The sequence below is a fragment of the Garra rufa genome, chromosome 1, assembly GCF_049309525.1.
Source record: "Garra rufa chromosome 1, GarRuf1.0, whole genome shotgun sequence".
In the NCBI taxonomy this organism is placed as follows: domain Eukaryota; kingdom Metazoa; phylum Chordata; class Actinopteri; order Cypriniformes; family Cyprinidae; genus Garra; species Garra rufa.
Genome location: NC_133361.1, coordinates 10,206,801 through 10,233,158, shown reverse-complemented (window position 1 = coordinate 10,233,158; position 26,358 = coordinate 10,206,801). Strand labels below are relative to the sequence as shown.

The 26,358-nt window shown below is 36.2% G+C and overlaps 1 protein-coding gene and 1 long non-coding RNA gene across 3 annotated transcripts in view; one reads left to right on the top strand and one right to left on the bottom strand.

Annotated features, from left to right (window-relative positions):
- Positions 1-6,881, top strand: part of LOC141321227 (uncharacterized) — a 9,499-nt gene extending 2,618 nt beyond the window's left edge. The window contains exon 4 of the long non-coding RNA XR_012353708.1: positions 6,408-6,881. This is a non-coding gene — a long non-coding RNA (uncharacterized lncRNA). The remainder of the gene's footprint in view (positions 1-6,407) is intronic.
- A 9,359-nt stretch (positions 6,882-16,240) lies between these two features.
- LOC141330161 (NLR family CARD domain-containing protein 3-like) lies at positions 16,241-25,267 on the bottom strand. 2 transcript variants are annotated; one of them, XM_073835504.1, is made up of 6 exons: positions 23,342-25,267; positions 21,464-21,637; positions 21,189-21,362; positions 20,878-21,051; positions 20,748-20,794; positions 16,241-17,358 (listed from the first exon to the last, which is right to left on the bottom strand). In XM_073835504.1, exons 1-6 carry the CDS (start codon positions 25,123-25,125, stop codon positions 16,823-16,825), a joined length of 2,889 nt encoding a protein of 962 aa, XP_073691605.1. In that variant the 5' UTR covers positions 25,126-25,267; the 3' UTR covers positions 16,241-16,822. The 2 variants fall into 2 exon arrangements, with proteins under 2 accessions (XP_073691605.1, XP_073691606.1); XM_073835505.1 differs by lacking the exon at positions 21,464-21,637 and having other exon boundaries at positions 23,342-25,266.
- Between the last annotated feature and the right edge of the window lie 1,091 nt (positions 25,268-26,358).

Below are 26,358 nucleotides of genomic sequence, written 5' to 3'. Positions count from 1 at the left end.
TAATAATAAAAAAAAATGCCAAACGCTATTTCTAATAAATACATTTATATCAAGCACACCATGGTCAGCGTTTGGGTGCAATCTTCCGTGCAGTGAGGAGAGCAGAGATCGGCAGACAGATGTAGCTTTCAGTGAGTGAAAAACGTTGATGGAAAATGCATTATTTTGGGGTTACGTCGCAAAATATTGTAAATATATCTTTTTATACTGTATTTTTATACATATTTATATTTTAAACCACGACGGTGAGCCAATGGATATCACACAAGCAACGTGAAAACTGCATATATTAAAGTGAAAGTAAAAACAGCGCTTTCAGCATCTAATGTGCACATTCTCTAAGAGACAATGATAGACGAATATACTTCATATGCTGATATTAATTTACTTCCCTAATATTTCTCTTCTGCAAAATAAAAAGAAACGTATTTTGTGTAGGCTAAGGGTTTTTGAAAGTCAGTTCTTGAAATAAAGCTCTTCATATTTATTGATGACTGTAGTGTTATTAGGGGTTAAGAAAGACTAATTATTTCAGGTGGTCTTAAATGTGGGGACTAAAAGGCAAGAATTGCGATGGAACTTTATAAGGTTATCCATTGAATAAATATGAGCGCTGCACGTTTCAAAGTCAGCTGCGGCGCTGCTTTGTGTATCATTCTGATAGCGCCTCCTGCTGGAAGAGAATGATCTGACATTTTTTATCAGCTCGAACGTCTACTGTTGTCAAAAAGACCAATGTAAACAAATCAGTCAATGGTTTTAAGCACCAAACACGTAGAGTTGTAAATGTTATCTGATGGATCGACAAGATCATGTGTTATACAAATTTAAACATTTAAGGAAATAAAATATATGTTAATTAATATAATACTTGATTGACAATAATTAGTATATTTTCCTGCTTTTTTGTCCTTAGCCAATCACATGCCTGAAAGATATATAAAACTATGCAAAATACAACAATTAATGTACACTTCAAAAAACACTTTTCTTAATTTTGTACCTGCAAGTATACATCCGAATAATAACATTAATCACACCAAAACCTTTTGATATATTCTGTACATAAACACATCTGTATTACCATAACAGTTCAGAGAAATGGGCGAATATCAAAATCTTCATTAAGTCCTCTAGGGGACAACGTATCTAATGTGAAAATCCAAAAAGCCTCACGCTGTAAAAGCAATTTGTTAATGTCACCTCCAAGACGTGGATACTTGACTACCTCGATGCCTATGTATTGAAGAGTGGAAACCGAATGTCTAAAAGCTGCAAAATGCTGTGCAACTGGACTTTTTGGATTGTGATGTCTAATTGCACATCGATGTTCAGAAATACGATTTTTTAGAGGTCTACTAGTCTTACCAATGTAGCATAAGCCACAAGGGCAACGAAGCATATAAATAACGTTGGCCGTCTTACACGAAATGGTACCTCGAATTTTAAAAATTTTTGCCGTATGCGGATGTGTAAAAGTTGCTGTCTTATACGTAAAATTACACTGTTGACAATTACCACATCTATAATTACCATGAGGTATTTTATCCAAGAAGTGAGAAGCCGGTTTTAAATCTGCTCTGACTAACATATTTCGAAGGTTAGGCGTTTTTTTTATGCACTAGACGAGGTGGTTTTTCAAAACATTTCTTAAGACTAGGATCACTCTCTACAATATGCCAATGTTTTAATAAAACGTTATTGACATCCCTGGTAACTGGCGAATATTGCATGTAACAGTTGACACGGCTTTCCGTTTTTTTTATGTTTTTTAACTAAACTCTCTTTTTGTGACACATCTTTAAAACGACTTGCTGCAGACTGAATCCACTCTTCTTTATATGCTCGATGTCTGAATCTCTCTGATAAAATGTGTGACTGTTGTTGAAAATCATCATCACTACTACAAATCCGGCGAATACGACTAAATTGAGAAATTGGCAAAGAACGCTTTAAGGACACGGGATGATAAGATTGTCCATGCAAGATAGTATTGCGATCAGTAGGTTTTCGATATAAAGTAGTCTCAATACCTGACGTGGTATGAAGAACAAGCACATCCAAGAAATTCATTTTCTCTTGATGGAAATCAATGGTAAATTTTAACGCAGTACATTTATTATTTACCAAATTGTGAAATTCTAATAACTCAGCTTCAGTGCCACTCCATAATAGAAAAACATCGTCAATATATCTTTTCCATACAATAATGTGTTTTAAAAAATCGTTGACCGGATTAAACACAAATTGATGTTCAAACATCCCACAAAATAAAGATGCAAAACTTGGGGCCATCTTAGATCCCATACTGACCCCCGAAATCTGCAAATAATACTCAGACCCAAACAAGAAATAGTTGTGTGAAAGCACCAATTTTGCCAAATCACTCAAACATGCAGTACTGGGAACCTGACAAAGACGTTGATTCAGAAAAAATTCAATTGCCTCTAGCCCACCCTGAAACGGAACATTGGTATACAACGATTCAACATCCATAGTGACTAGAAAAACAGGACAATCCGGTAATTTCACCTTGTTAACAAGTTCAATAAAATCCATCGTGTCTCTGATGTAAGAAGGTAAAGACATCACCAAAGACTGTAAATGAAAATCAACGAAAGCTGAAATTTTTTCTGTAAGAGACCCAATAGCTGCCACTATAGGTCTCCCAGAAGGAATATCACTATAAGGTTTATGAATTTTAGGCAGTGTATATAACACCGGTGTAATCGGATGTTCAACACACATATATTCATATTCAGCTTTCGTCAACAATCCTGAATCTACAAACAATTTTAAAGTGTTATGTACAGATGTCTTAAAATTAACCACAGGATTTGAACTTAATTTTTTATAAAAGGTCGAATTGGACAATTGTCTTTGAATTTCAGATTCGTAGTCACTTCGATTTAAAATCACCACTGCACCACCTTTATCAGCACTTTGAATGACTATAGATGAATCTTGTTTCAGTGCTGCCAATTCAGACAGTTGTGCTTCTGATAAATTGTGTGCAAGTTTATATTGTCTTTTAGATTTTAATATAGAAGTTCACATCACTTTCAACTAACCTACAATAAGTGTCCAAAGAGGCATTCCTACCCTTAAAAGGAACAAATGTAGATTTACCTCTAAAAACAAGTCAAGTAGTCAAATATCCACGTCTTGGAGGTGACATTAACAAATTGCTTTTACAGCGTGAGGCTTTTTGGATTTTCACATTAGATACGTTGTCCCCTAGAGGACTTAATGAAGATTTTGATATTCGCCCATTTCTCTGAACTGTTATGGTAATACAGATGTGTTTATGTATAGAATATATCAAAAGGTTTTGGTGTGATTAATGTTATTATTCGGATGTACACTTGCAGGTACAAAATTAAGAAAAGTGTTTTTTGAAGTGTACATTAATTGTTGTATTTTGCATAGTTTTATATATCTTTGCATGTAAATTTATTGTAGTCGATTTATTTGTTAGTAACATGGTGTTTTGATATGTGATTGTGATCACCTGTAGATATAAAGGGATGCACATTAGTAGTCAATTTGTCTGATGAAGAGCCTGCGTGCTCGAAACGTAACACACGCTATGCGAAAGTTGTTTTAACAATAAATATATTTGATACTTTTGGAGCTTAGGTGTTGCCGACTTTATATTCTATTCTTTACCTTTAATATACAGCCATGTCCACACAACTGTCCCAAGCGTGTGCTCAGCATCAGGCACGTTACATGTGTATGTGCTCTGGCGTAGTACACGCAAACACCGGAAGTGATCTGTCGCGTGACACTCATTGTTTACTATTCAAACCGATTTAAAGCTAAAATATTACGTTTACTTGCACAACTCACTGGGTCTGTTGACATCTCACTGATTTTACCTTCCAGCATTTGCATATACTACGCCAGAGAGCGTACATATGTAACGAGCCAGATGCTGAGTTGAGTTGGACATTGCTGTATATCAAAGCTGAAAAATGATATAAATACTGGTCAGTTTCTCGCAAAAAACGATCGTTTCGTGTCTTAGGACATTAATGTATTGTCACGAGCTGCAGGATGTCATTTGGATTTGTCTGTGCATGAGGAAACAAACTCACCTCAATTATTAGTCTATGTAAAAAATATTAACGTAAATAGTAATTTTACCCAGAATGCAATGAACAGTGACGTAGGTTCCCATTCTCTATACCCAAGCTTAGGGCTGGGTATCGAGTTCGATACTTTTTAAGCCCCGACCGAATCAAGTATCAAAAAAATAATTTTCGTTCAGTACCAAATTTCGATATCCAAGGGTATAATCTTGTCAACGTCAGTGAGCTAGAAAACGTGCCCGGATCAAATGCTGGTGATTAGCTGCGGCGAGGCTGCCTTGAAAATCAATAGTTTACTGCGGTTACGCCCACTCGCCCAGAGCTTGTCAAATGTGAGGCTGTAATGTACACTACACTTTAAAGCAAAGCGTAAATTTAAAGCAAACGATGTTTAAGTGATCAAAAGTATTGCTAAATTATGCTAATATTGACGGCAACAGCGTTCGATGCAATATTTGCAAAAAGTTTATCGCGTTCAAGACTGGCAACACGTCAAATATTAGGGCTGGGTATTGTGACCAATTTGGCAATTCGATTCGATTCTAATTTTTATGGTTTTGATTCGATACGATTTCGTTTCGATTCGATAGCGATTAGCTATCAATATTTAATTTAAAATGTTAGTTTTGCAGACATGGGATCCATATTTTGATATAAATGCTGGTAACTGAAACTCTCTTAAGTAAGATGCACACAGTTGTTTATTTTAAAAAACTTTTATTTTGAATGAACACTGTAACAAGAAGTCATAAATATGTGCATCCATTGTACACCATGTAAACAAACTGCAAAATGCACATTACTGTAAAAAAATAAAAAGACTGTAAATCCTCTTACGTGAAGCATGCGCATTAAGAATCGATTCGGGGATTTCCCGAATCGATATCGTTGCGTTAAACTGAAGAACGATTAAAATCGGAGAATCTATATTTTTTTACCCAGCCCTATTAAATATAATAAAACACTTGACACATTCTGTCGGATACAATTCTGGCGTCTCAGTTTCAATATAGGCTACTGTACAAAGCGGCATACATTTGCATCAGATGATAACTCAGCAGCAGAGTTGCACTCAAGCAGGGGTGTAATTTTCACTGGGGACACACTTTTTAGAATCCAGTTTGTGTCCTTTGCCACTTTCAAAAGGTTTTGTTAAAGTAAGCCCTTGTATTGTAGAATCCATGCTCAGCACCGCCGAGTTCGCTTGATCTTTAAAACGAAACCAAAATTAAAACGCGCACACGCATTTTAATACCCCACGTTTAGAGAGCAACTCCCCAATGAGCGAAAATTAGGCTACATCAAATATTTAATTTGTTATTAGTATGTGGACTATAATAAGTTGTGTAGTTGTCTATTAATAGCTCTGTATCATGCTTGAAAGATTCGGTCTCTGTTTGCACTTTGAATATTACTGCATTTATTGTCTACATGACTAGGAAAGAACTGTGTTGTTTATTTTTTGTTATTTATAATATATTTTGTCATTTATTCAGATTTTAAATTGCAGTGGTGGCCTCTAATTTAAATGGCTGTACCTATAATAGAGAAAATAAGCATCTTGTTCATGTACTCATATTATCATTCATTCTTGTCCCTTGCTTAAGGTGTAAAATGAATATATTAAAAAGGCTTTCGGAATCAGACCATGAAGAATCAATATTGGTGCTACATGCTAATTTTTCTGAAGAAGAACTGTTGAGGGATTTCAGGTGATCTTAAAAGGTTAGTTCACCAAAAAATGAAAATGCTGTCATTAATTATTCACCCTAATGTTGTTCCAAACCCATAAGACCTTTGTTTATCTTCAGAACACAAATTAAGATAATTTGTGTTTAATCCAAGAGCTTTCTGATCCTCCCATATTTACTGGATAGTGGATATGCATTTTTCAATGCCCAGAAAGGAACCAAAAACATAGTCAAAACAAGTCAATGTGATATAAGTGGTTCAGTCATAATTATATGAAGCTGCGAGAATACTTCTGTGCGCAAAGTAAACAAAAATAACTTTATTCAACAATTTATCTATGAGGATCAGAAAGCTCTTGGATTAAAACCAAAATATTAATTTCATTTGTTGATAATTAACGACAGAATTTAAATTTTTGGGTAAACTAAACCTTTAAGCAGGAGTGAGCCTCACATATACTTAAATTTGATTGACTTAAAACTGCTTGAACTTTATTAAAACTGTTTGAGGTGAAAATGCCCTAACAGTAGGGAAAAGTCTAGTCTGTACTTTACATTTTAGACATTTTGGTTATTTATGTTTACATTTACATTTTGGATATTGTTTTCTCTCTCACTTTAGATGCTGAAGAAAAAGCGGCCCAGCTGAAGCATTTAAAGTGAAAACTTCCGTCTTGGCTCAGTGATCCAGGATTGGGTTTGTGAAAGGAACAGAAGAACCAGAAGATCAGAGATTAGGCAGAGATCTACTTGAGCCCCTGAGAGATCTGATTTACCTAATAATGTATTAGTTAAACAAAAATGTATCACACCTTCATGTTGTTCCAAACCTGTAAGACTTTCATTCATCTTTGAAACATAAATGTAGATCTGAGAAGAAATCTGATAAATTGATGTCCCTCCATTTCACAGTTTATGCAACTACCATTTTGAAGCCCCAGGAAGGTAGTAAGGACATTATTAAAGTAATCCATGTTACTACAGTTGTTTAACCTCAATTTTATAAACTAAGTGATGTGAATGTTTTGTCTGCACAAAAAACATTGCATTTTTATTAAAAAAAATAACACTTTTACAAGAGCACCATAATGAGAGCTGGCCATCTCATGGTGCTTTTGTGAAAATGTTTTGGAGATACATTATTTGTGAATGAAGACTTAATTTTATTGTTGCTGTTTTTTGTGTACACAAGGCATCTGTTAAAAATGTATTAATTTGCCTTCTGCACAAAAGGGTCTTATGGGTTTGGAGCAACATGAGGGTAAGTAATTAATGACAGTGTGGTTATAATTGGCCATTGTTCTATTTAATCAAAGATTATTGTTTTGAAAATTCTGTTTAAAATAAATACTGCTCTTTTGAAAGTTCACATTGATAATAATCAGAAATGTTTCTTGAGCAGCAAATTAGGATATTAAAATGATATCTGAACGATCATATTTCACTGAAGACTGGAGTAATGATGCTGAAAATGTATTTCACAGGAATAAATTACCTTTTACAAATGTATTTATATAGAAAACAAATATTTATACTTATATTTCATAATATTAGTTTTTTACGATGCGTTTGATCAAATGCAGGCTTGTGATCAGTAGATTAGGTGAAAGATGTATTTAATACTATATGTCAATAAATGTTTTGGTACTCGTGAATTGTCTTATTTTGACTGTAATTATTAATGTAACAATGTAATCATGAATTCACGGTTGAAATTAGGCCTGGAAAAGACGTCTTTTTAACTTTCACTTTACAACCACATTTAGATGTAATTTGGACGTCTTATTATAGACGTCTTTTCTACGTGCTGAAAAAGACGTCTTTTTAACTTTCACTTTACAACCACATTTAGACGTAATTTGGACGTCTTTTTATAGACGTCTTTTCTACGACCTGAAAAAGACGTCGTTTCGTCTTTCACTTTTCAACCAAATTTTTACGTTGTTTAGACGTCTGGCTTTGTCGTCTTTTCGACGTCATTTCGACGAGTTTTTGCTGGGTGGGCAGGAATAAATTAAACTTTACTATATATTCACATTGAAAACAGCCGTTTTAAATTGGAATAATATTTCACAATATTACTCTTTTTATTTGTTTTAATCAAATAAATGCAGCCTTGGTGAGCAGAAAAGATACTTCTTTTAAAAACATTAAAAGAAGTATGCTGGATAAAATTGTGGTTGTGTGCTGTGCTTTGACCAATATGTGTATTGTTGTGAAGCCATCGTGTTAGAATTATACACCATGCTCACATCTAACATGTAAATGTTTTTTTATTTTAATTTTTTTTTTCAAAAGAACTGGAAATGTATGAGGGTAGGTTGTGGGTGATAAGTTACAGACATGTGCAAGGCAAGCATCGCATTGCCATGACTCTTCTCTGGCTGGTGCGCTGCTGAGTCCCACGCAACTTAAATGGAATCACTGTATAGGACAGTTCTGATTATCGCAACTTCGTGTGTGTGTATGCACTAACACTTAATATCATATAGTTGTATATATATGGGTGCTGGAAGTTGGGCAACAGTTTGACGTCCCTTGACCAGTCGCTCTGCTCGTAAGGATCCAGTCCTTTGATTCCCTTTATTTTCTCGTCATATCTCGTTTTTGCATAAGGATTTAGTTTTAGGCGGTATGGTCCGACAATGTTTTCTTTAGCCCGCTGCATTTTGTAGGATTATATTCTGTTTTCCACGTTAATCTTTCATTATTTCCATGCCAGATTATAGCCTGCTATGCCAGCAGGGCCAAACATACCCATAATTCTTTGCGTTCTGAAGAGGTTGCCGCCCATTTGGTCACATGTCTTAGCGATCTCTATAATCCACAGCCAAATCCATTAACAGCTTTTTAAATCCAGCCGCTGCATTCAAACATACCATCACACGCCTTTCCTCCTGCAGATCAGTCGACATGACATATAATCTCCAATTTAATTAACATACAACAAAAATAAAGAACCATCCATTCGAGCTCATCAAAAAGTTATTCTTCTCTTGGTTAGTGGCGGATTGTAAACTACTTTTAGGTGCAGCTGGCATCCAATTTGTTGCATAAATTCTCTTGTCAAGTCCAGTTTCTTAAAATAATAATAATAATAATAATAATAATAAAGCCTTGTACAAGAGTACTTCAAAAAGTTTATATGACCTTCATGGGTGCACAGATCTTTAACTTGCTTTACTGCGGATCGCAGACTTAAGGCGGTTTCACACTAGACTTTGAGCATGCGAAAATCCTTCGGATGCTGCTGCAACGGACGTGATATGACGTCATGCTCGGCTGCGTCTTTTTAAAAGTTAAATTCAGCACATGATACTAATAATACATTTTAAATGTAAAAACACACAATCTACTACATTTAACCGCAGTGTTGCAGGTTTAAATAAAGCTTCTTTTCATTCAGCTAGAGGTCATGCTGTGACGTATCGATCTCCTGTTGGTCCCACAGAGTCATGTGATACGAATTCGTTGGTCAGAGTTCACCAAGTTTGAACTTTCAGACGCAGCGAAATGCGAAAATATTTCGCATGGGCTTGCGTTTCCGGTCTAAAGCATTCGCAAGCGTATGAATGGAAGTCAATGGAACGAAAAGTGCACTGTGACCGCACCTTCGTAAGTGCATTACCGCCGCCTATCTCTCAAATGGACCATTGCCACTATCTACAATCTTCTCTCAACCCACATTCAAACACCTTGATTCTTGCGGCCGCTTAGAGTCTTCACAAAGCTAGTCTCAATGCCAAAGTATATTCGTTTTGTCCGCGAATGCTAGTGTCAAAGTATTTCATCTGAAAGTACTCTATTTGATGTTGAGCACGAACGCGGAAGTTTCAACACATGCGCTCTTAAAGCTTCATCTATGTGTGTTTGCTTTATTTTTCCACGTTAAACTTCGACTGATATTTGATACTTTTGAAACATTTTAAACCAAAGCTGACCTGTCTCGTCCCCTCTCCTCTCGTTCACAAACGATTTTCAATGTGAGCGTCCCTTCGTTGTTGTTCCGTCTGTTCACTTTCGTTTTCTCCTGTGGGACGGATGACACAGGAAGTGTTGCTTCCTGTTGGAGCGCCTGATTAGTGAAGCGCGGGGCAGAACCTTTAAATATCTCAGGTTGTATAAATCCATGTGATGTTCAGAGTATATTTTTTATCCACATTAATTTCACAATTGTCTAGTATAAATAGGAAGCTTTATTTTGTAATTACAGTGTACACGTTTTTCGTTCTTTACCTCTAAAAAAAGGAAGTGAAATGTGACAACATGCCCCGTAGGTGGAGTGACATCTGAGTGGAGTATATTGTAACATGTGAGGTGCACGTTGGAACATGACCATATGAGAGCTTAAAGTGTTATCTGATCAACTGAAAAAATGACAAGCCAAACTAAAACATGGTGTCAATAAAATAAATTTACCTTTTCAAATAAAATAAAATAAAGGCGCTTTTTAGTTTGAGCTAATTTTGCAGTTTGACTTTGACAATTTGACAAACACATCGCAACCATGCTTGGGACAGCCCCGAACGCAACACACAGCTGTACAGTATAGTTAAAATTTTAAAAGAACACTAAAAACTGAGCTAAAAGATTTACTTCAGACAAAAACTTTACTTTTACTATGGTGAAATAAATATTCAGCAATATCTTCAAAATGCTTTCGAATTTTGGCAGTTTTTTTTCTTTGTATAGTGTTACTATGCCAACTAATCAATACTGTAAATTTGTTTATGCTAGCATGTGTGGAAATATTTAAACCACGCTCCACTACTGCAAAATAACTTCATTGCGCATGTGCGAACTGCGCATTCAAAGTAGAGCTTCATCTGGCACGTGTGCTCAGGTTGAGAAGCCTCTCGTTAAATTGAGAGCGTCTCGTGTGAAAGCTGTGAGAATGATCAATAGACAACCTGAAACTCCCTTAAATAAAAAAAAAATAAATGCATACACATATCATAGCTTGAGTGTGGACAGAGGGGCCTGAGACACTGTTTTTATTTTTTTTATTACAATAACATACAGAAATTACAAAATGCACAGAACAAATAGAACAAAACAGGTATCAACAGCAAACAAATTATCTTGCATTAATACTTAAATAAAGGATAACATAAATGAGAGGAAAAAAACAGCGGGGCACATGAATAAAAATATAATTAAATATTAAGGAGAAATCTTAAACATAGCACAAATTCTAGACATTTTTATAGCTTTTTTGTTTACAGAGGTAGATATTGTATTTAAATACAATTGCAGTTCTTGTTTAAAAATGTTAAAGTGGTTATTACAATTAGTATATTTACATTTATGTGTATAAAACTTTCCAATAAATAAGAGATTTATACAAAAACTTGCATTAAGCAGATTCTTGTCTTTAACATAAAAACAAAAAGAATGTGTTTAAAACATAAAGAAAAGTCAAAAAAAAAAAAAAAAAAAAACAAGGACAAAAGGACATTCCCAAAAGAAATGGGTCACAGTTTCAGAAGAAAAATGACAAAAATAACAAGATGTGTCAATGTCACTCTTGAATTTTTGCAAAAACTGCTTGACAGGATAAAACCTGTGTAATATTTTATAAGTTATTTCCTTAACTTTATTTGTTAAAAAAAAAAAATTCTGAGGGAGTGACCAAACATATGCCCACTTAATATCATCATAAAGGTTATTCCAGTAAGAAATTGAAGAAGAATTTGAAAAAACAAGTTCCAAATATAAAGATCTAATTTTGTGATTGGATTTTTTTTTTCTTTTTTTCAGAAAAACAAATAGAACCAACCACAGTGGATTCAGAACTGGGTGGACGTACAAAAATCAATGAGTCACTGTTGTTATTTCTAAAAAGCATTTTGATACAGATACAGGAAATTGAAATATTAAAATAAAATCAGAGTAATTCAATAAATTACCATCATTGTTAAACAACTGGTTCACTAACAACAAACCATTATTAAACCAACTTTCCAGAAACAAAGATTTCTTCTTATGCAGAATATTACAATTGTTCCAAATAAAAAAGTTGTGTGGCGAGAAATTATGCTTATAAATACGTTTCCAAGCCAAAAGCATCTGCTGATGATATCTAGAAAGTTTAATAGGGAGTTTATTAACAGAATAATTACACATCAATAAAAAATCAATACCACCTAATTGTGAAAAGACATATTGAGGGATTACATTCCAAACAGAAGACTGATTGTGGAGAAAACGTTTAAGCCAATTTATTTTTAAGGTATTATTAAGAGAATTAAAGTCAATAAAATTTAATCCACCCTTATTATAAGAATTTGAAATGACAGATTTTCTAACATAATGAGTTTTATTTTTCCAAAGGAATTTAAATAACATTACATCAATCAACTTGCTGGTTGGTCTATCCACAAATAAGGAATGAGCAGCATAGGAAAATCTAGAAATACCCTCCGCTTTAGTAAGCAAAGTCCTACCTTTCAATGACAGATCTCTCAATAACCAAACATTATTTTTTGTTTGTTTGTTTGTTTTCTCTTTGGCTTAAAATTTTCTTGACATCTTAGTTTACTATCTTTCATTATCTTGATTCCTACATATTTGACATTATCTTTGATGGGAATGTTGCAAATAGAAGATGCAGCACAATCTTTAACGGGGAGTAACTCACATTTAGTAATATTTAACACAAGTCCAGAAGCATTAGCGAAAGATAAGAGAGACTTTAAAGCGATTGGGATCTGAGAGGCATCTCTCAAAAACCACACAGTGTCATCAGCCAATTGGCTAATAATTAAATCAGTTCCAGCAACAGAGATACCCTTCACAGTGCTCTCTTTAATATGAAAACATATTGTGTAACTAATAAAACAATATATGGGGAGATGGGGCAACCTTGCCTTACCCCACGTTTTAAAGAAAATCTAGGAGAAGTGCCATTAGTAAGCCAGATAGAACCATTCCCATTATTATAAAGCATCTTAATACAATTGCAAAAGAACTACCAAAACCTAATCTGTGCATGACCTGTAACATAAAATCATGTTCTAAACAATCAAAAGCTTTATAATAATCAAGAAAGAGAATAAAACTCTCAGTTGAGATAAATTCTGAATAATCCAGCAAATCTAAGACCAGTCGTATATTATTAGAAATATGTCTTTGAGACATAAAACCGGATTGGCACTCATCAATTATATTATTAAGAGTAGATTTTAACCTCTTTGCCAAAACTAAGGCGATAATTTTATAATCAGTATTCAACAAAGAAATTGGACGCCAGTTTTCAATTAAAAGGGGATCTCTGTTGGGCTTGGGTATTAACGTTATTAGACCCTGACATAAAGAGGGAGGAAGTGTTGTTTTTTCAATACTCTCTAAAAACATTTTATGTAAAAAAGGAGCCAATTTTTGATTGAAGGCTTTATAAATTTCTGCAGAAAGCCCATCGGAACCAGGGGATTTTTTTATTTATTTATTTTTTTTATTATTATTAATAGAGACAACAATTTCTGATAGACTAATAGGAACATCACATAAACTACAATCTTCAACACAATTTTTTTATATCTGATAAAGAATCAAAAAAAATTTTTTTTGCAGATTCTTTACGAAATTTAGAGGAGTATAAGTCGTTGTAAAAACTGGCACAAAAATCTGCAATTGCCTTTAAGTTATCAGTTACAATTCCATTAATACACAGTTTCTGAATAGACATTTTAATTCGCTGCCTTTCCAGCCTAAAGAAATATGCAGAATTCTGCTCACCCTTCTCTAACCAATTCCGACGAGATCTAATGACTGCACCTTCAGCCTTCTGCTTATATATGTTCTCCAAGATATGTTTCTGATCTATAAGCTCAATTCTCTCTGAGTCTGTAAGATCTTCTTTTTTTTTTTGTGATAAAGTAGTAATTCTAGCCATAATTTGATCTTCATTAATTTTTTTAGTTTTCGCTAACAAACTACAATATTTCCCAATTTCAAATTTTAGAAGTTCCCATTTACTGCAAAACATATTTTCTTTATTAGCTTTATTCCAATAAAAGGAAATTAAGCTGTCAATTTTATCTCAAACTTCATTATTAAGTATTAAGCTTCCAAAATGATGATCTTTTAGACATGGAATCAGAAGATACAAAAGTAACACATATAAAAATAGCCTTATGATCAGAAAACAGAGAGGGAAATATATCAGTCTTAATATTTGATAGTTCTGTTGAAGCTAACCAAAAATCAAGACGGGATTGACTGGTAAATGAATTATTGTTCCAAGTATACACTTTTTGCAAGGGATGCGTTTCTCGCCACACATCAACAACAGAAAATTTTTGCATAAAAATAATAAATAATCAGAATTAGTATTAGATGGCTGGGGGGGCCCATCTATCTAAGGTATTATTTAAAACTACATTTAAATCACCACCAAAAATTAAGGGAGAGTTTGGAAATTTAGATAACATATGATTTAAACGTGTTCCTAATTTATAAAAAAAAAAAAAAAACGCATTATCTTTAGGTGAATTATAGATATTGGCAATAACATTAGTCAAATTTGCAAATTGTAAAGCAAGTAAAATAAAGTGCCCATTAGCATCACAGTCAATAAACTAAATCTTTCCACTAATATTATTTTTTAAAATACAAACTCCAGCAGAATGTTCATGTCCATGAGACATCCACATTTCTAATCCCCATTGTGACCTCCATAAGTTTACATCTTGTACAGTTGAATGAGATTCTTGTAAAAAGCAAAAGTCAGTATTGAAACGTTTAGAATACAAAAAAAAAACGCCTTACGCTTAAGATTATTACTATTATTATAGCCCTCTACAGTTTAAAGAAATAATAGACAAGGACATAAGAAAAAAGAAAAAAGAATAATAATAAAAATAAAAATCTAATTAAATAAGATCAAGAAGAGAACAAGACCTAAGAACAAGTATAAACACTAAGTATCACTGAAACAAGGAACCTAACTGGTCAGAAGCTTTATAAAATGGGACGAGGACAACAATCTCTTTATAAAGTTAGGAATGAATTAACCATTTCAGTACAACAACATCAAAAATGAGGGAGAGAATAGGGAAAAACTGGATCAGAGTAAAGTCCAAAAAAAGCAGTGAACCCCACAACAAACTCAGTCACCTCAGCAAAAGCAAACGAGGTGGATCCAGTCAAATCCTTTAACTTTTAAACTGGAGGGAAAATTTCCGTACCATCTACAAATGCACGTCCACCGACGAAAAAAGCCTGTTTGTTCTCCATTCGGGCTTTTTCAACAGCAGGCCATAACTTAATTCTCCTCTCTCTGTCGGCCGGTGACAGATCTTCCGTGATTTTCAGGCGGTTCTCAATCAGAAAGTCAGCATCTTTGGTGGCACGCCAGATGGCATCTCGGTAAAAGCGCAAGGTGAATTGGAAGACCGGCCTTTTTTTGTGTGGGTTGGGACGGCCAAGACGATGTGCCACATCAATGACATCTGGGAATTTATCCTTGAATTGTGGCAGAAGACTCTGACACACGTTGATAACCTCCTGACGGACATTTTCTTTTTCCTTCTCTGGAATACCATGGATTCTCAAGTTCCATTTGCGAGTGTAGGTTTCTAGATGAGCCAGGCGTTTTTCATGCTCAGTAGAATTAAGCTCTTCTTTTTTTTGTGCGCGAGTCAATAAAGTTAACTCTTTCTTTCAACTCTTTAACCTCGCAGCAAACAAACTCAATAGTTTCCATCATTCCGAAGATTTGTTCCGTGTTCCTGCTGATCACATCTTTCATGTCTTTAATCATTTGCGAGTTTTCGCCAATTAACTTTTCCAATCCGTCTGATCTGTTTTTCACCAACTGAGAAAGCTCGGATAATTGTGAAGAGATACATACTGTATTTGGCGGTACTTTATCTGTTCTCCTCAGTTTACCAGCCGGGGAGTCGCACAGCGTTTCGGGCAACGGCGGGAATATCTCCTCCATCAGCATAATCTCAGAATCATCAATTTGTTCGAAGTAATCGTGCAGATTATCTTTCAGTACACCGACTGCAGAAGCGTTGTCATGACGCTCCATTGCTTGTCGTTTCAACATTCGCAGTAGGAGTATTCAACTTTTTTGCACTTTTTCTCTTTTCGGAACCTCCCATTGTCATTGTTTACAAAGTTAAAATCCTAAATAAAGACTATCATTCAAAATATGCTATTCGTTTCACTAAATTTACTACATACACAAATTGGGATTGCGGACCTCATGAATATAAGTCTGTTCAGGGCGCCATCTTGAAAGCTGTGAGAAAGATCAATAAACAACCTGAAACTCCCATTTAAAAATAAATAAATAAATACATACACATATCATAGCTTAAGTGTGGACAGAGGGGCCTAAGACAAGTGTTTCACCAGATTTGGCATAAATGTGGGGCTCATGTGGCTTCCCCTTATCCTGGTGATGCTGTGGTCTGATCTTTTTCACTGAATGTGCCGAAACAAAGGTAAATGGTCAAAACAGGTTAGTTTAATGATTTATTGTAATCTGATCTCCACAATGGAAACATTAAACCAAACAATAAAACATCTGGATCTGAGTGTCGACGTAAGCTGATAATTCACAGTATCATTACAGTATGATACTTTCTTGAAAATGACAAATATTACCTAGAATGCAGTATATTGTATGTACATCCAGTACCAGTATGCAGTACGTTCAAAATGTGCCTGCTTTTTTTTTTTTTTTTACATCAAATATGTAACAGTAAGTTAAAAATAGTTCAATTATTATCCCTTCTAGAAACCAACTGTGTTCAGGAGTGATACTGTGAGTGTTTGTACAGAATTCATTGTCAATTGAGTGATAAATCAGCACAAACACAAAAAAAAGACGACGATCAGGAGATGGATTTGTTCTGAGTAAATTCCGCCTCTGTGTTTCATTCTGCTAATCTCAGTCACATAAGATTACTCATACAGTCTATTAAATATTACATAATAGCTACATTATAAGTTTTAGAGGACAATGAAAAACTAATTAAATTACGTTTGTGTGCAGGTGAACATTGAAAGATTTCCAGAGTCTCTCTATTGTTTAATATCACACAGAGACACGGAGGAATCAGTATCAACTCTAAAACCGGCACAGAGAGGTTCAGTGAATGTGGTGTTGAATGTGTGTAAGTGTGTGAGTGTGTGTGTGCCAGAAACGCTGTAGAAGGACAGATTGCCAGCCGGCACGTCCACATACACTCCTGCTCTATTAGAGGATGAACGACCAGCAGGGATAGCAGCGCTTTTCTTATTGTGACAGACAGAGAATATTTTATCAGAGCAGTTCAGACTCCAGGATTTGTCATTGAATCCAAACTCACAGTCACTCCCTCCTTTCCTTTTGATTCCTGTATATGACACTGATATTTCAGCATGTTTCTTCCATTCAGTCTCCCAATAACAGCGTCCAGTCAGCCTCTCAACACACAGAACCTGGGGCTCCTCATCAAATCTCTCTGGGTGATCAGGATAAGGCTGACGATCTTTCACACATGTGATCTTTCTGTTCTTATCAGACAGAATAAGTCGAGTGTTTGCTGTGTTTGGATCCAGTGTGAGATCACACACATCTGAACACAAGAAGAACAAAACATTAAGAACAACACAAGAGTGACAACAGTGTGCTGACTATATTTGCAAAGGCCAGAATGTCTTCACTATTCACAAATGTGCTCACTAATATAGTGAAAGCTGTTGAACAGAGACTAGTGATTGGGATCTGTCCACTGCCAGGCCTAAAACAGTGAACAAGTGTTATCTAAACCTGGTTGTGGGTTGATGATGCAAGTCAAGTCAGTTTTATTTAACATTTTATAGAATACAGATCGTTTCAAAGCTGTAACCGATTGAGATTATGCTGTTAAACAGCTCTAACAACCCAACAGTATAATTCTAAAGCTCAGGTCAGTTCAGCATTGATTCAGTTCAGTAATTGTAAAGTTCATCAGTTGTGCAGACAAATTGTACATACAGTGCATTTACACATATACAGTGGGTGCAGAAAGTATTCAGACCCTCTTATATGTTTCACTCTTTGTTATATTGCAGCCATTTGCTGAAATCATTCATTTCATTCAAGTTCATTAGGAAAGCCACACACCTGTCTATATAAGACCTTACAGCTCACAGTGCATGTCAGAGCAAATGAGAATCATGAGGTCAAAGGAACTGCCTGAAAAGCTCAGAGACAGAATTGTGGCAAGGCACAGATCTGGCCAAGGTTACAAAATAATTCTACTGCACTTAAAGTTCCTAAGAGCACAGTGGCCTCCATAAACCATAAATGGAAGACATTTGGGACGACCAGAGCCCTTCCTAGAGCTGGTCATCTGGCCAAACTGAGCTATTGGGGGAGAAGAGCCTTGGTGAGAGAGGTAAAGAAGAACCCAAAGATCACTGTGGCTGAGCTCCAGAGATGGGCCAGACCGGGCCGAATGTTTACCTTCCAACAAGACAATGACCCTAAGCACACAGCTAAAAGAACAAAGGAGTGGCTTCACAACAACTCCGTGAATGTTCTTGAATGGCCCAGCCAGAGCCCTGTCTTAAACCCAATTGAGCATCTCTGGAGAGATCTAAAAAATGGCTGTCCACCAACGTTTACCATCCAACCTGACAGAACTGTAGAGGATCTGTAAGGAGGAATGGTAGAGGATCCCCAAATCCACTTGTGAAAAACTTGTTGCATCTTTCCCAAAAAGACTCAGGCTGTATTAGATCAAAAGGATGCTTCTAATAAATACTGAGCAAAGGGTCTAATTACTTAGGACCGTGTGATATTTCAGTTTTTCTTTTTTAATAAAGCTGCAAAAATGTCAACAATTCTGTGTTTATCTGTCAATATGGGGTGCTGTGTATACATTACTGAGGAAAAAATGAACTTAAATGATTTCAGCAAATGGCTGCAATATAACAACGAGTGAAACATTTAAGGGGGTCTGAATACTTTCCGTACCCACTGTACATGTAAATCCACAAACTCCTCTGCACCCTGAACACACAAAATAGGCCAATTTTACATTTGTTATATGAGTGTGGAGTTTGGTGTGTAAAACTGATCAATTGATGCTTGTGTGTACAGTTGGTGAAAACAGTTTTGAAAGCTATTTTGTTAGAGTTTCTAGCTCTAACTTTCTAGCTCTGGCTCCATCTAGCAGTCAGGATTAAAACTACAAACTATAACAAAATTATGTGTGATTTACTGAGGAAAAATAAAAAAGCATGGCTTGGTTTCATATTTTATATACATACAGTATATTTAGAGCCAAACAAGCTTAAAGGGGCAGCTGTTGCCTAACGGTTAGACCAGGGGTGTTCAACCCAGTTCCTGGAGATGTACCTATTAGAGATGTTCTGATACCCTTTTTTCCTTCCCGATACCGATTCCGATACCTGGGCACGGGGTATCGGCCGATACTGAGTACTAATCCGATACCTGGGTGTGTAATTATATACAGCTGTAGATTATACTAATAAATTATTTTATGGTGTGCTTCAGACCTATCCCTTAATAAAACAAACAAACAGTGATATATACAGTGAACTAGAGTATTTTTATCATCTGACATACATTTGACAGTAATATTTTCTATATAGTTGGCATTACTAATCTGGTTTTCTGATGTACATCAGCCCTGTTTATAACAGAGAATTTTGGGCAGAATTTGAAAGATTCTCACTAGATCTCGCAGCAACCTTATTCATTGTGCGGCATTTTCAAACGCTTCTCACTAGATCTCGCAGCTGTAATAGTGTCGCAAAATGAACATTGGCTCCCGAATAAAGCTGTTCGGGGTTCGTGCAAGTTTGTTTGCGTTGCGCGGTCCAAGCTGATAAACGGTAAGTGCTGAGCAGCTCAAAGTATCATGTTAGTTTCGTGTGCCGTTTTTTGTTTCTTATCTGAGTCGAATCTGAAACAGTAATGGCAGTGCTTATGAGTTGAACAACTTGGGGGCCGCACCAGTGTGACCGCTCACGAAAGTAAGTTATATTAACACAGAGCCACGCATAATTCATATTTAAACAGTCGATATGCGGCTTAATATTAGTCCATATCACGATTTGATTTGAGAGTAATGAGTCTGACCTACATTTGATTAATACATCCAAACTTTGACAAATTCCGTGACGTTCCGCGTTAACCTGTAAATTCCGTTTTATGATTGGATTCCGCGATTCCGTCCGTGTTTTCCGCAGAAATCATGAAGCCTTACACACGCCGTTTTACTGGCTGCTTGGTTCAGTCTGACATAATGCCAAACAGCGGACATGCTGGTAGCATGTTTGTATTTCTTCTTCGCTGCTCTCAACAGTGGTTGCTTGTGGCAACACAGCACTTCTCCCTGTGTATGCATTCTGAGCAGCGAAGAAGAACTGGCTTCTGATTTGCTAGCGGGAATAACATATCTTGTTTAAGAAAATGGTATCGGATCGGTACATGGGTTCAAGTACTCGCCGATTCCGATGCTAGAATTTTTTGTGGTATCGGCGGCATTTCCGATACTAGTATCGGAATCGGAACAACCCTACTACCTATCTGCAGACTTTACTTCCAGCCCTGCTCCAACACAGCTCTCTGTAATTATCAAGTGCTACCTTAATGCTAGAGTGCTAGATTAATTAGCTGGTTCAGGTGTGTTTGGTTAGGGTTGGAGCTGAAGTTTGTAGGATAGTAGATGTCCAGGAACAGGGTTGGGTACCCCTGGGTTAGACAGTTGGACTTGTAACCCGAAGGTTGCAGGTTCGTGTCTCAGGTCTGGCAGGGATTGTAGTGGGGGAGAGAATGTATTAGCAATATGACATGAAAGACAGAATTTTGTGTGAACTAACCCTTTAAAAAAGACCTTATAGAAAGACTCTTATTAACCTTAAGAGGGGAAACAGTGAAAGTCTATGAGATGAGATCAGTGATACAGTCAAACAACAATCTATGTGTGTGTGTGTGTATTTGTAGACCTACACTTTCGTAGTCCTGCTGTCATCATGATCTCTCCTTGATGGTCCACACTATAAACACACAAACACACATTAATGTGGATTTGTATCATTTACATACAGGTTCAGTATGCAAGTATTACTGTTTAAAATACCTGAGTATCTGCAGTTTATAGTTTGGATCCTCCAGTTTGTGGTAGAGCAGCTTGACTCCAGAATCTCCTGGGTGATTGTAGCTCAGATCCATCTCTCTCAGGTGTGAGGGGTTAGAACTCAGAGCGGAAGACAAATAACCAAAGCCTACCTCTGTCACCAAACAGCCAGACAGCCTACAGATACAAACAGTCAGATTATCTACAGACTAGGGATAGGCATTTCTGGCAATTTCTCATTTCAATCATCAATAGGTTTAAAAAATGAGTACCTTAGTATGCTTGTAAATTACCACTTATAGGTCCTTAAATACCTCAGTATCTGCAGCTGACAGTTTGGACTCTTCAGTCCATCAGAAATAAACTTTACTCCAGAGTCTTGCAGGTCATTGCTACTCAAATCTAGCTCTCTCAGGACAGAGTTTGAGGATTGTAGAGCTGATGACAAACTCTCACAACATTGAGCAGTGAGATTACAGGCAGCAAGACTGAAAGAGAGCAGAACACACACACATCAACGGCCAGATCATCTATAGACACATATTTTGACCAGCTGACTGTAAATGACCACTTATATGTTTTTAAATACCTCAGTATCTGCAGCTGACAGTTTGGACTCTTCAGTCCATTGGAAATAATCTTTACACCAGAGTCCTGCAGGCCATTGTTACTCAGATCTATTTCTCTCAGGACAGAGTTTAAAGATTGTAGAGCTGAAGACACAATTTCACAATGCTGATCTGAGAGACCACAGCCAGAATATCTAGAAGAGATTAAATCAAATTTAAGAAAATATGTATAGAGGGTTGCCAGTTTTTTGTCCTGAGAGAACAGAGTATGACAGGATTTGAACATTTAATCACAATTATAAGCTAACTTCTGTAACTGAAATTTACAGAAAATTACCCCTGTTTGGCAAATAAATAATTTGATTTACTTATTCTCAGTTCTTTATTAAGCTTTTAGTTACAACTCAAATGACAAGGCTGGCTACGGACCTGATGTACGTGTGTGACCTGCTGAAATATAAGTTTTAAACTTTTGTGACATTAATATTATCACAAATCTGACAGTAGAGGTGTTAGAATACTAGACCTATATCACTCATAATATTCCCATTCACAGTAATCCACTTTCCTATAGTTTTATTCATTTTATGGCATAATGCAGATCTCTTTAAATGGTCCTATTATGCTTTTTCACTTTTTAAACTTTAGCCAGTGTGTGGCGTGTATGTTTGGGCATAAAAATCATCTACAAAGTTAAAAATCTAAAAGTCCACTCCAAAGGGAGATATTTTGTTTTTTAAAAGTCCCTTTTCAAGAACTACAATGAAATGACTCCTTTGGACTACAGCATTTGTTTTCCTCATGCAATGATGTCACAACGTGGTATCCTGTCTACGGAAATCCAAATCATTCATGGGTGGGGGATTCGCCTAACTTTAGCAACGTTTTATGGACAGCCTCTTCTGGGATACTTCAGCGAGCCGTAGGTCATCTCAGCTTTAACTAAAGAGTCCATGAACTGCTCCGAAATCCATGCTGGAGCCATGCCATTGACGTGCCGTATTGAGGGTTCAAACACATGCAGATTCGCGGATGATGTAAACACAAACACTGACTATTGATCATCCGTGGACACGTCGGTGCCACACCGTAGATGTACAGTGTGTGGTAAGACATTTATTCATCAAACAGTGTAGATAGCGTCACTAACCTTATGGTTTCGGACATGTAAATAATAAATACTTTAGCACAATAATGATAATATCATGTATCGCAATCTCATGGGGCTGACAATAGGACCAGCAATACTGTAGTACAAGTCGAACCATAATAACAAATTGCCTCGCATGGCTCCAGGGTGGTCGGTAAATTCTTTAGTGATCAGATGAGATTTTGTAAAAAAATATCCATATTAAAAACGTAAGAATCACTTTAATCTAGTTTGCTGCTTTGGGAAGGGCAAACGCTTTGGGAAGGGCAAACGCAGGGCGGAACGCGGTCTACATGTTTGCCAATCACAACACAGTGAGACTGAAAAAGTGAAAGTAAATTATGTGAAAAATGATGTGTTTTTCGAACCACCAAGCATGAGAGCATGTTCAAGTACACACCCAAAACAAAATAAAGACTTTGTAAAAGAGCATAATAGGACCCCTTTAAAGTGTGCAGTAAAAAGTAAAAAGATTTCAAGAACTGCTGTCACTAAAGTGAGCTGAAATGTTAAGCATTTATGATGAATAAAAAATGAAGATTAAATGTTATAATGCTATATTATTATAGTAATTAATACTTCCAGTAATTTATTTCATTATTTTGTCTTCATTCACAAGTGAAAATGTCTCAACTGCAGCTATACTAATCAATGCTTTCGACCGCCCCTTTGCTTCCCCTGCTGATGATTTAATGAACGAGTTTCACATGTGACTGGGTTGTATTTAACTTAATAATTAAACACTTACAGAACTTTTCTGCAGTTGATAACAGCTGCTATCAGTCTTCTTCTCCCCTCATCTGATGTGTTGTATTTCCTGGGGTCCAGCTCATCCAGCGGCTCCTCTGACATCTGAAGCATGTAGGCGACAGTTGAGCAGTGAGCAGGAGAGAGTTTCTTTTCTGAGTTTTTGTCTGATTTCACAAACTCCTGAATCTCTCTGGATAGAGTCTGATCTTTCACTTCCAGCAGACAGAGGAACAGATTGATGGACTGACCAGCTGAGAGATAATAACGATCACCTGGATCTTTGATATTCTTTTTAATGTCCTCTGTGGTTCTCCTGATGCTCTCTGAGCTGTTCTCTGTGTGTGTCAGTAGATCCTGTAAGAGTCTCTGATTGGACTCCAGTGAGATGCCCAGCAGGAACCGCAGGAACAGATCCAGCTGTCCATTCTTACTGTGGAGTGCTTTGTATACTGCTGACCTTAGTAGATCATACAGAGAGACTTTAGATCTGTAAGATCTAAATTCATGCAGAAAAATCTCCAGCGGCTTCTTGTTCTTTGACAAACAGCAGTAAAACAGATAAAAAGCGGCGAGAAACTCCTGAACACTCAGATGAACGAAGCTGTAGACTTTCCTCTGATGAATCACAGATTCCTCCTTAAAGATCTCAGTGCAAATCCCAGAATACACTGAGGCGTCAGTGACGCCTATGCCGCTCTCAATCAGGTCCTCCTCATAGAACATCACATTGCCCTTCATCAGCTGTTTGAAAGCCACTTCAGCAAGTTTCAGAATCCCTTCTCTGTTGGACAGCAGGAGTTTCTCTGGATCTGTCTCTTCATACTTCTGGTTCCTCATGTTGATCTGAATCAGCAGGAAGTGGATGTACATTTCAGTCAGAGTTTGAGGGATTTCTGCACTCCGATCTTCTTTCAGGAGTTTTTGAAGCACAGTGGATGAGATCCAGCAGAAGACGGGGATGTGGCACATGATGTGGAGGCTTCTTGCTCGTCTGATGTGTGAAATGATTCTTCTGGCTTGATGCTGGTCACTAATTCTCTTCCTGAAATATTCCTCTTTCTGAGGCTCATTAAATCCCTGAATTTCTGTCAGAAGGTTGATGTATTGGGAGGGGATCTGATTGGCTGCTGCTGGTCTGGAGGTGATCCAGATGAGAGCAGAAGGAAGCAGCTCTCCTTTGATGAGGTTTGACATCAACAGACCCACTGATGAAGTCTTAGTCACATCAGAAACTTTCTGATCATCTGAAAACATTAGTGAGATTCTGCTTTCATCCAGGCCATCAAAGATGAACACAACTTTACACTTCTCATAAATCTTTGAGTCCAGATCTTGAAGTTCAGGATGAAAGCCCAGCAGAAGTCTGTGAAGACTGTACTGATGATCTCGGATCAAGTTCAGCTCTCGAAATGGAAGCACAAACATAAAATCTATATCCTGGTTGGCTTTTCCTTCAGCCCAATCCAGAATGAATTTCTGCACTGAGATGGTTTTTCCGATTCCAGAGATGCCTTTAGTAAGAACAGTCTTGATTTGGTCTTTCTTCATCATCTTATTATATCCTGGTTCAGGTGAGGCTTTAAAGATGTCATTGCAGTAGATTGGAGTTTCTTGTAAATGTTGTGTTCTGGCTGTTTTCTCCATCCGTAAAACCTCATGTTCTTTATTCACTCCTTCACTCTCTCCCTCTATGATGTAGAGCTGTGTGTAGATTCTGTTCAAGATGGTTTCATTCTCCTGGAGTTTCAGTCCCTCAAATAATCTCTCATACTTTCTCTTCATGCTTGTTTTGAACTGTTCTTTGACTCTTTGTAGTTCATCAGTCACTGGTTGAACATGTTTATTCAGAGACACTGTAACATTTGTGTTGTTCAGACAGAAGACAGATGTGGGTCCTTGAGAGATATTTCGCTCTTGATCTGCTCTGCTGAAATACCACATGAAGAACAGATTAAATATAATCTAAAAATACAGGATATATCAATTTAAATCTACACCAACAGAGATGTCAGTCTTTTATTTTCAGTATAATTTCTTGTGATTTCAGAAAAGTTCACAATCAGTAATTAGAGCATATTTATAACAGATGACTGCTTATGATTAAATGCTGATGAATTATGAGTCTTTACTTTATGGTGTGGACATTGCAAATTTGTTACATGATTGTAAAATGCATATTTTATTTAATCTTTTTAAATGAGCAGTCAAGATAGAAAGCAGGTGTTTTAAAAAATATGCATCTATGGTTTCACACTTTGTTTAATTTCTTAAGCACTTTTGCATATTTTGGATTTTGGCATACCTGAATTTAAAACAGTGCCCTACTCACATACATTGGGCTAGCTTGATAAAAAAAAAAAAACTCAAGTCCTGTATGTGTGCATTGAGTCCCATAAAGCAGTTCAATCATAACAAAGTTTTTATCTTCACCTGGTGTCAGAGGTCACCGGATTGATACTGAAATTAGGATGAGGAAACAATATGGATCTGTCACTCTTTAGAGACACACAGCTGGGATCTGCAGATGAAGATCTCTTCCTCTTCCTGAAGATCCTGATAAACACAGAAATCATTCTTCATTTAGTTCTGTCTGCTGTTTCATTTATTATAAGCAGGGCTGCAACAATAACTGATGAAATCATTAATGAAAATAATTGTCAGTGTGTTCATGAAGTAATTACATAGACGTTCAATGTAGAAGAGATTAAAAAGAGCACACTGAGCTTAACTGGAGCAGCAACAGTTTTTTATATATTTAATTTAATATTTATTAAACACACTATTTTTTTTAATTAAATAATTTAGGTCATATGTTAAGTTCATACATATTTTATTATGAACAACTATTATTAACAATATGTATGAAAGTATAAATTTTCTTATCAATGTCAGAGTAAAGCTGTGTGATTTTCCTTGAAGCTCATCGTACAAAAATATGACATCTTTAAAAAATAACAGCAGTGTAAAATTACAGACCAGCAATAAACTGTACTATTTATAAATTTATGGATTTAA

Excerpts from the sequence above, each read along its gene's own strand:
- LOC141330161 (XM_073835504.1), bottom strand. The coding sequence starts at position 25,125 with ATGAAGAGAAAGTATGAGAGATTATTTGAGGGACTGAAACTCCAGGAG. Across the intron at positions 21,363-21,463 it reads TGTCAGCTGCAGATACTGAG|TCTTGCTGCCTGTAATCTCA; the intron begins GTATTTAAAAAC and ends GCTCTCTTTCAG. Across the intron at positions 20,795-20,877 it reads TATAAACTGCAGATACTCAG|TGTGGACCATCAAGGAGAGA; the intron begins GTATTTTAAACA and ends GTGTGTTTATAG.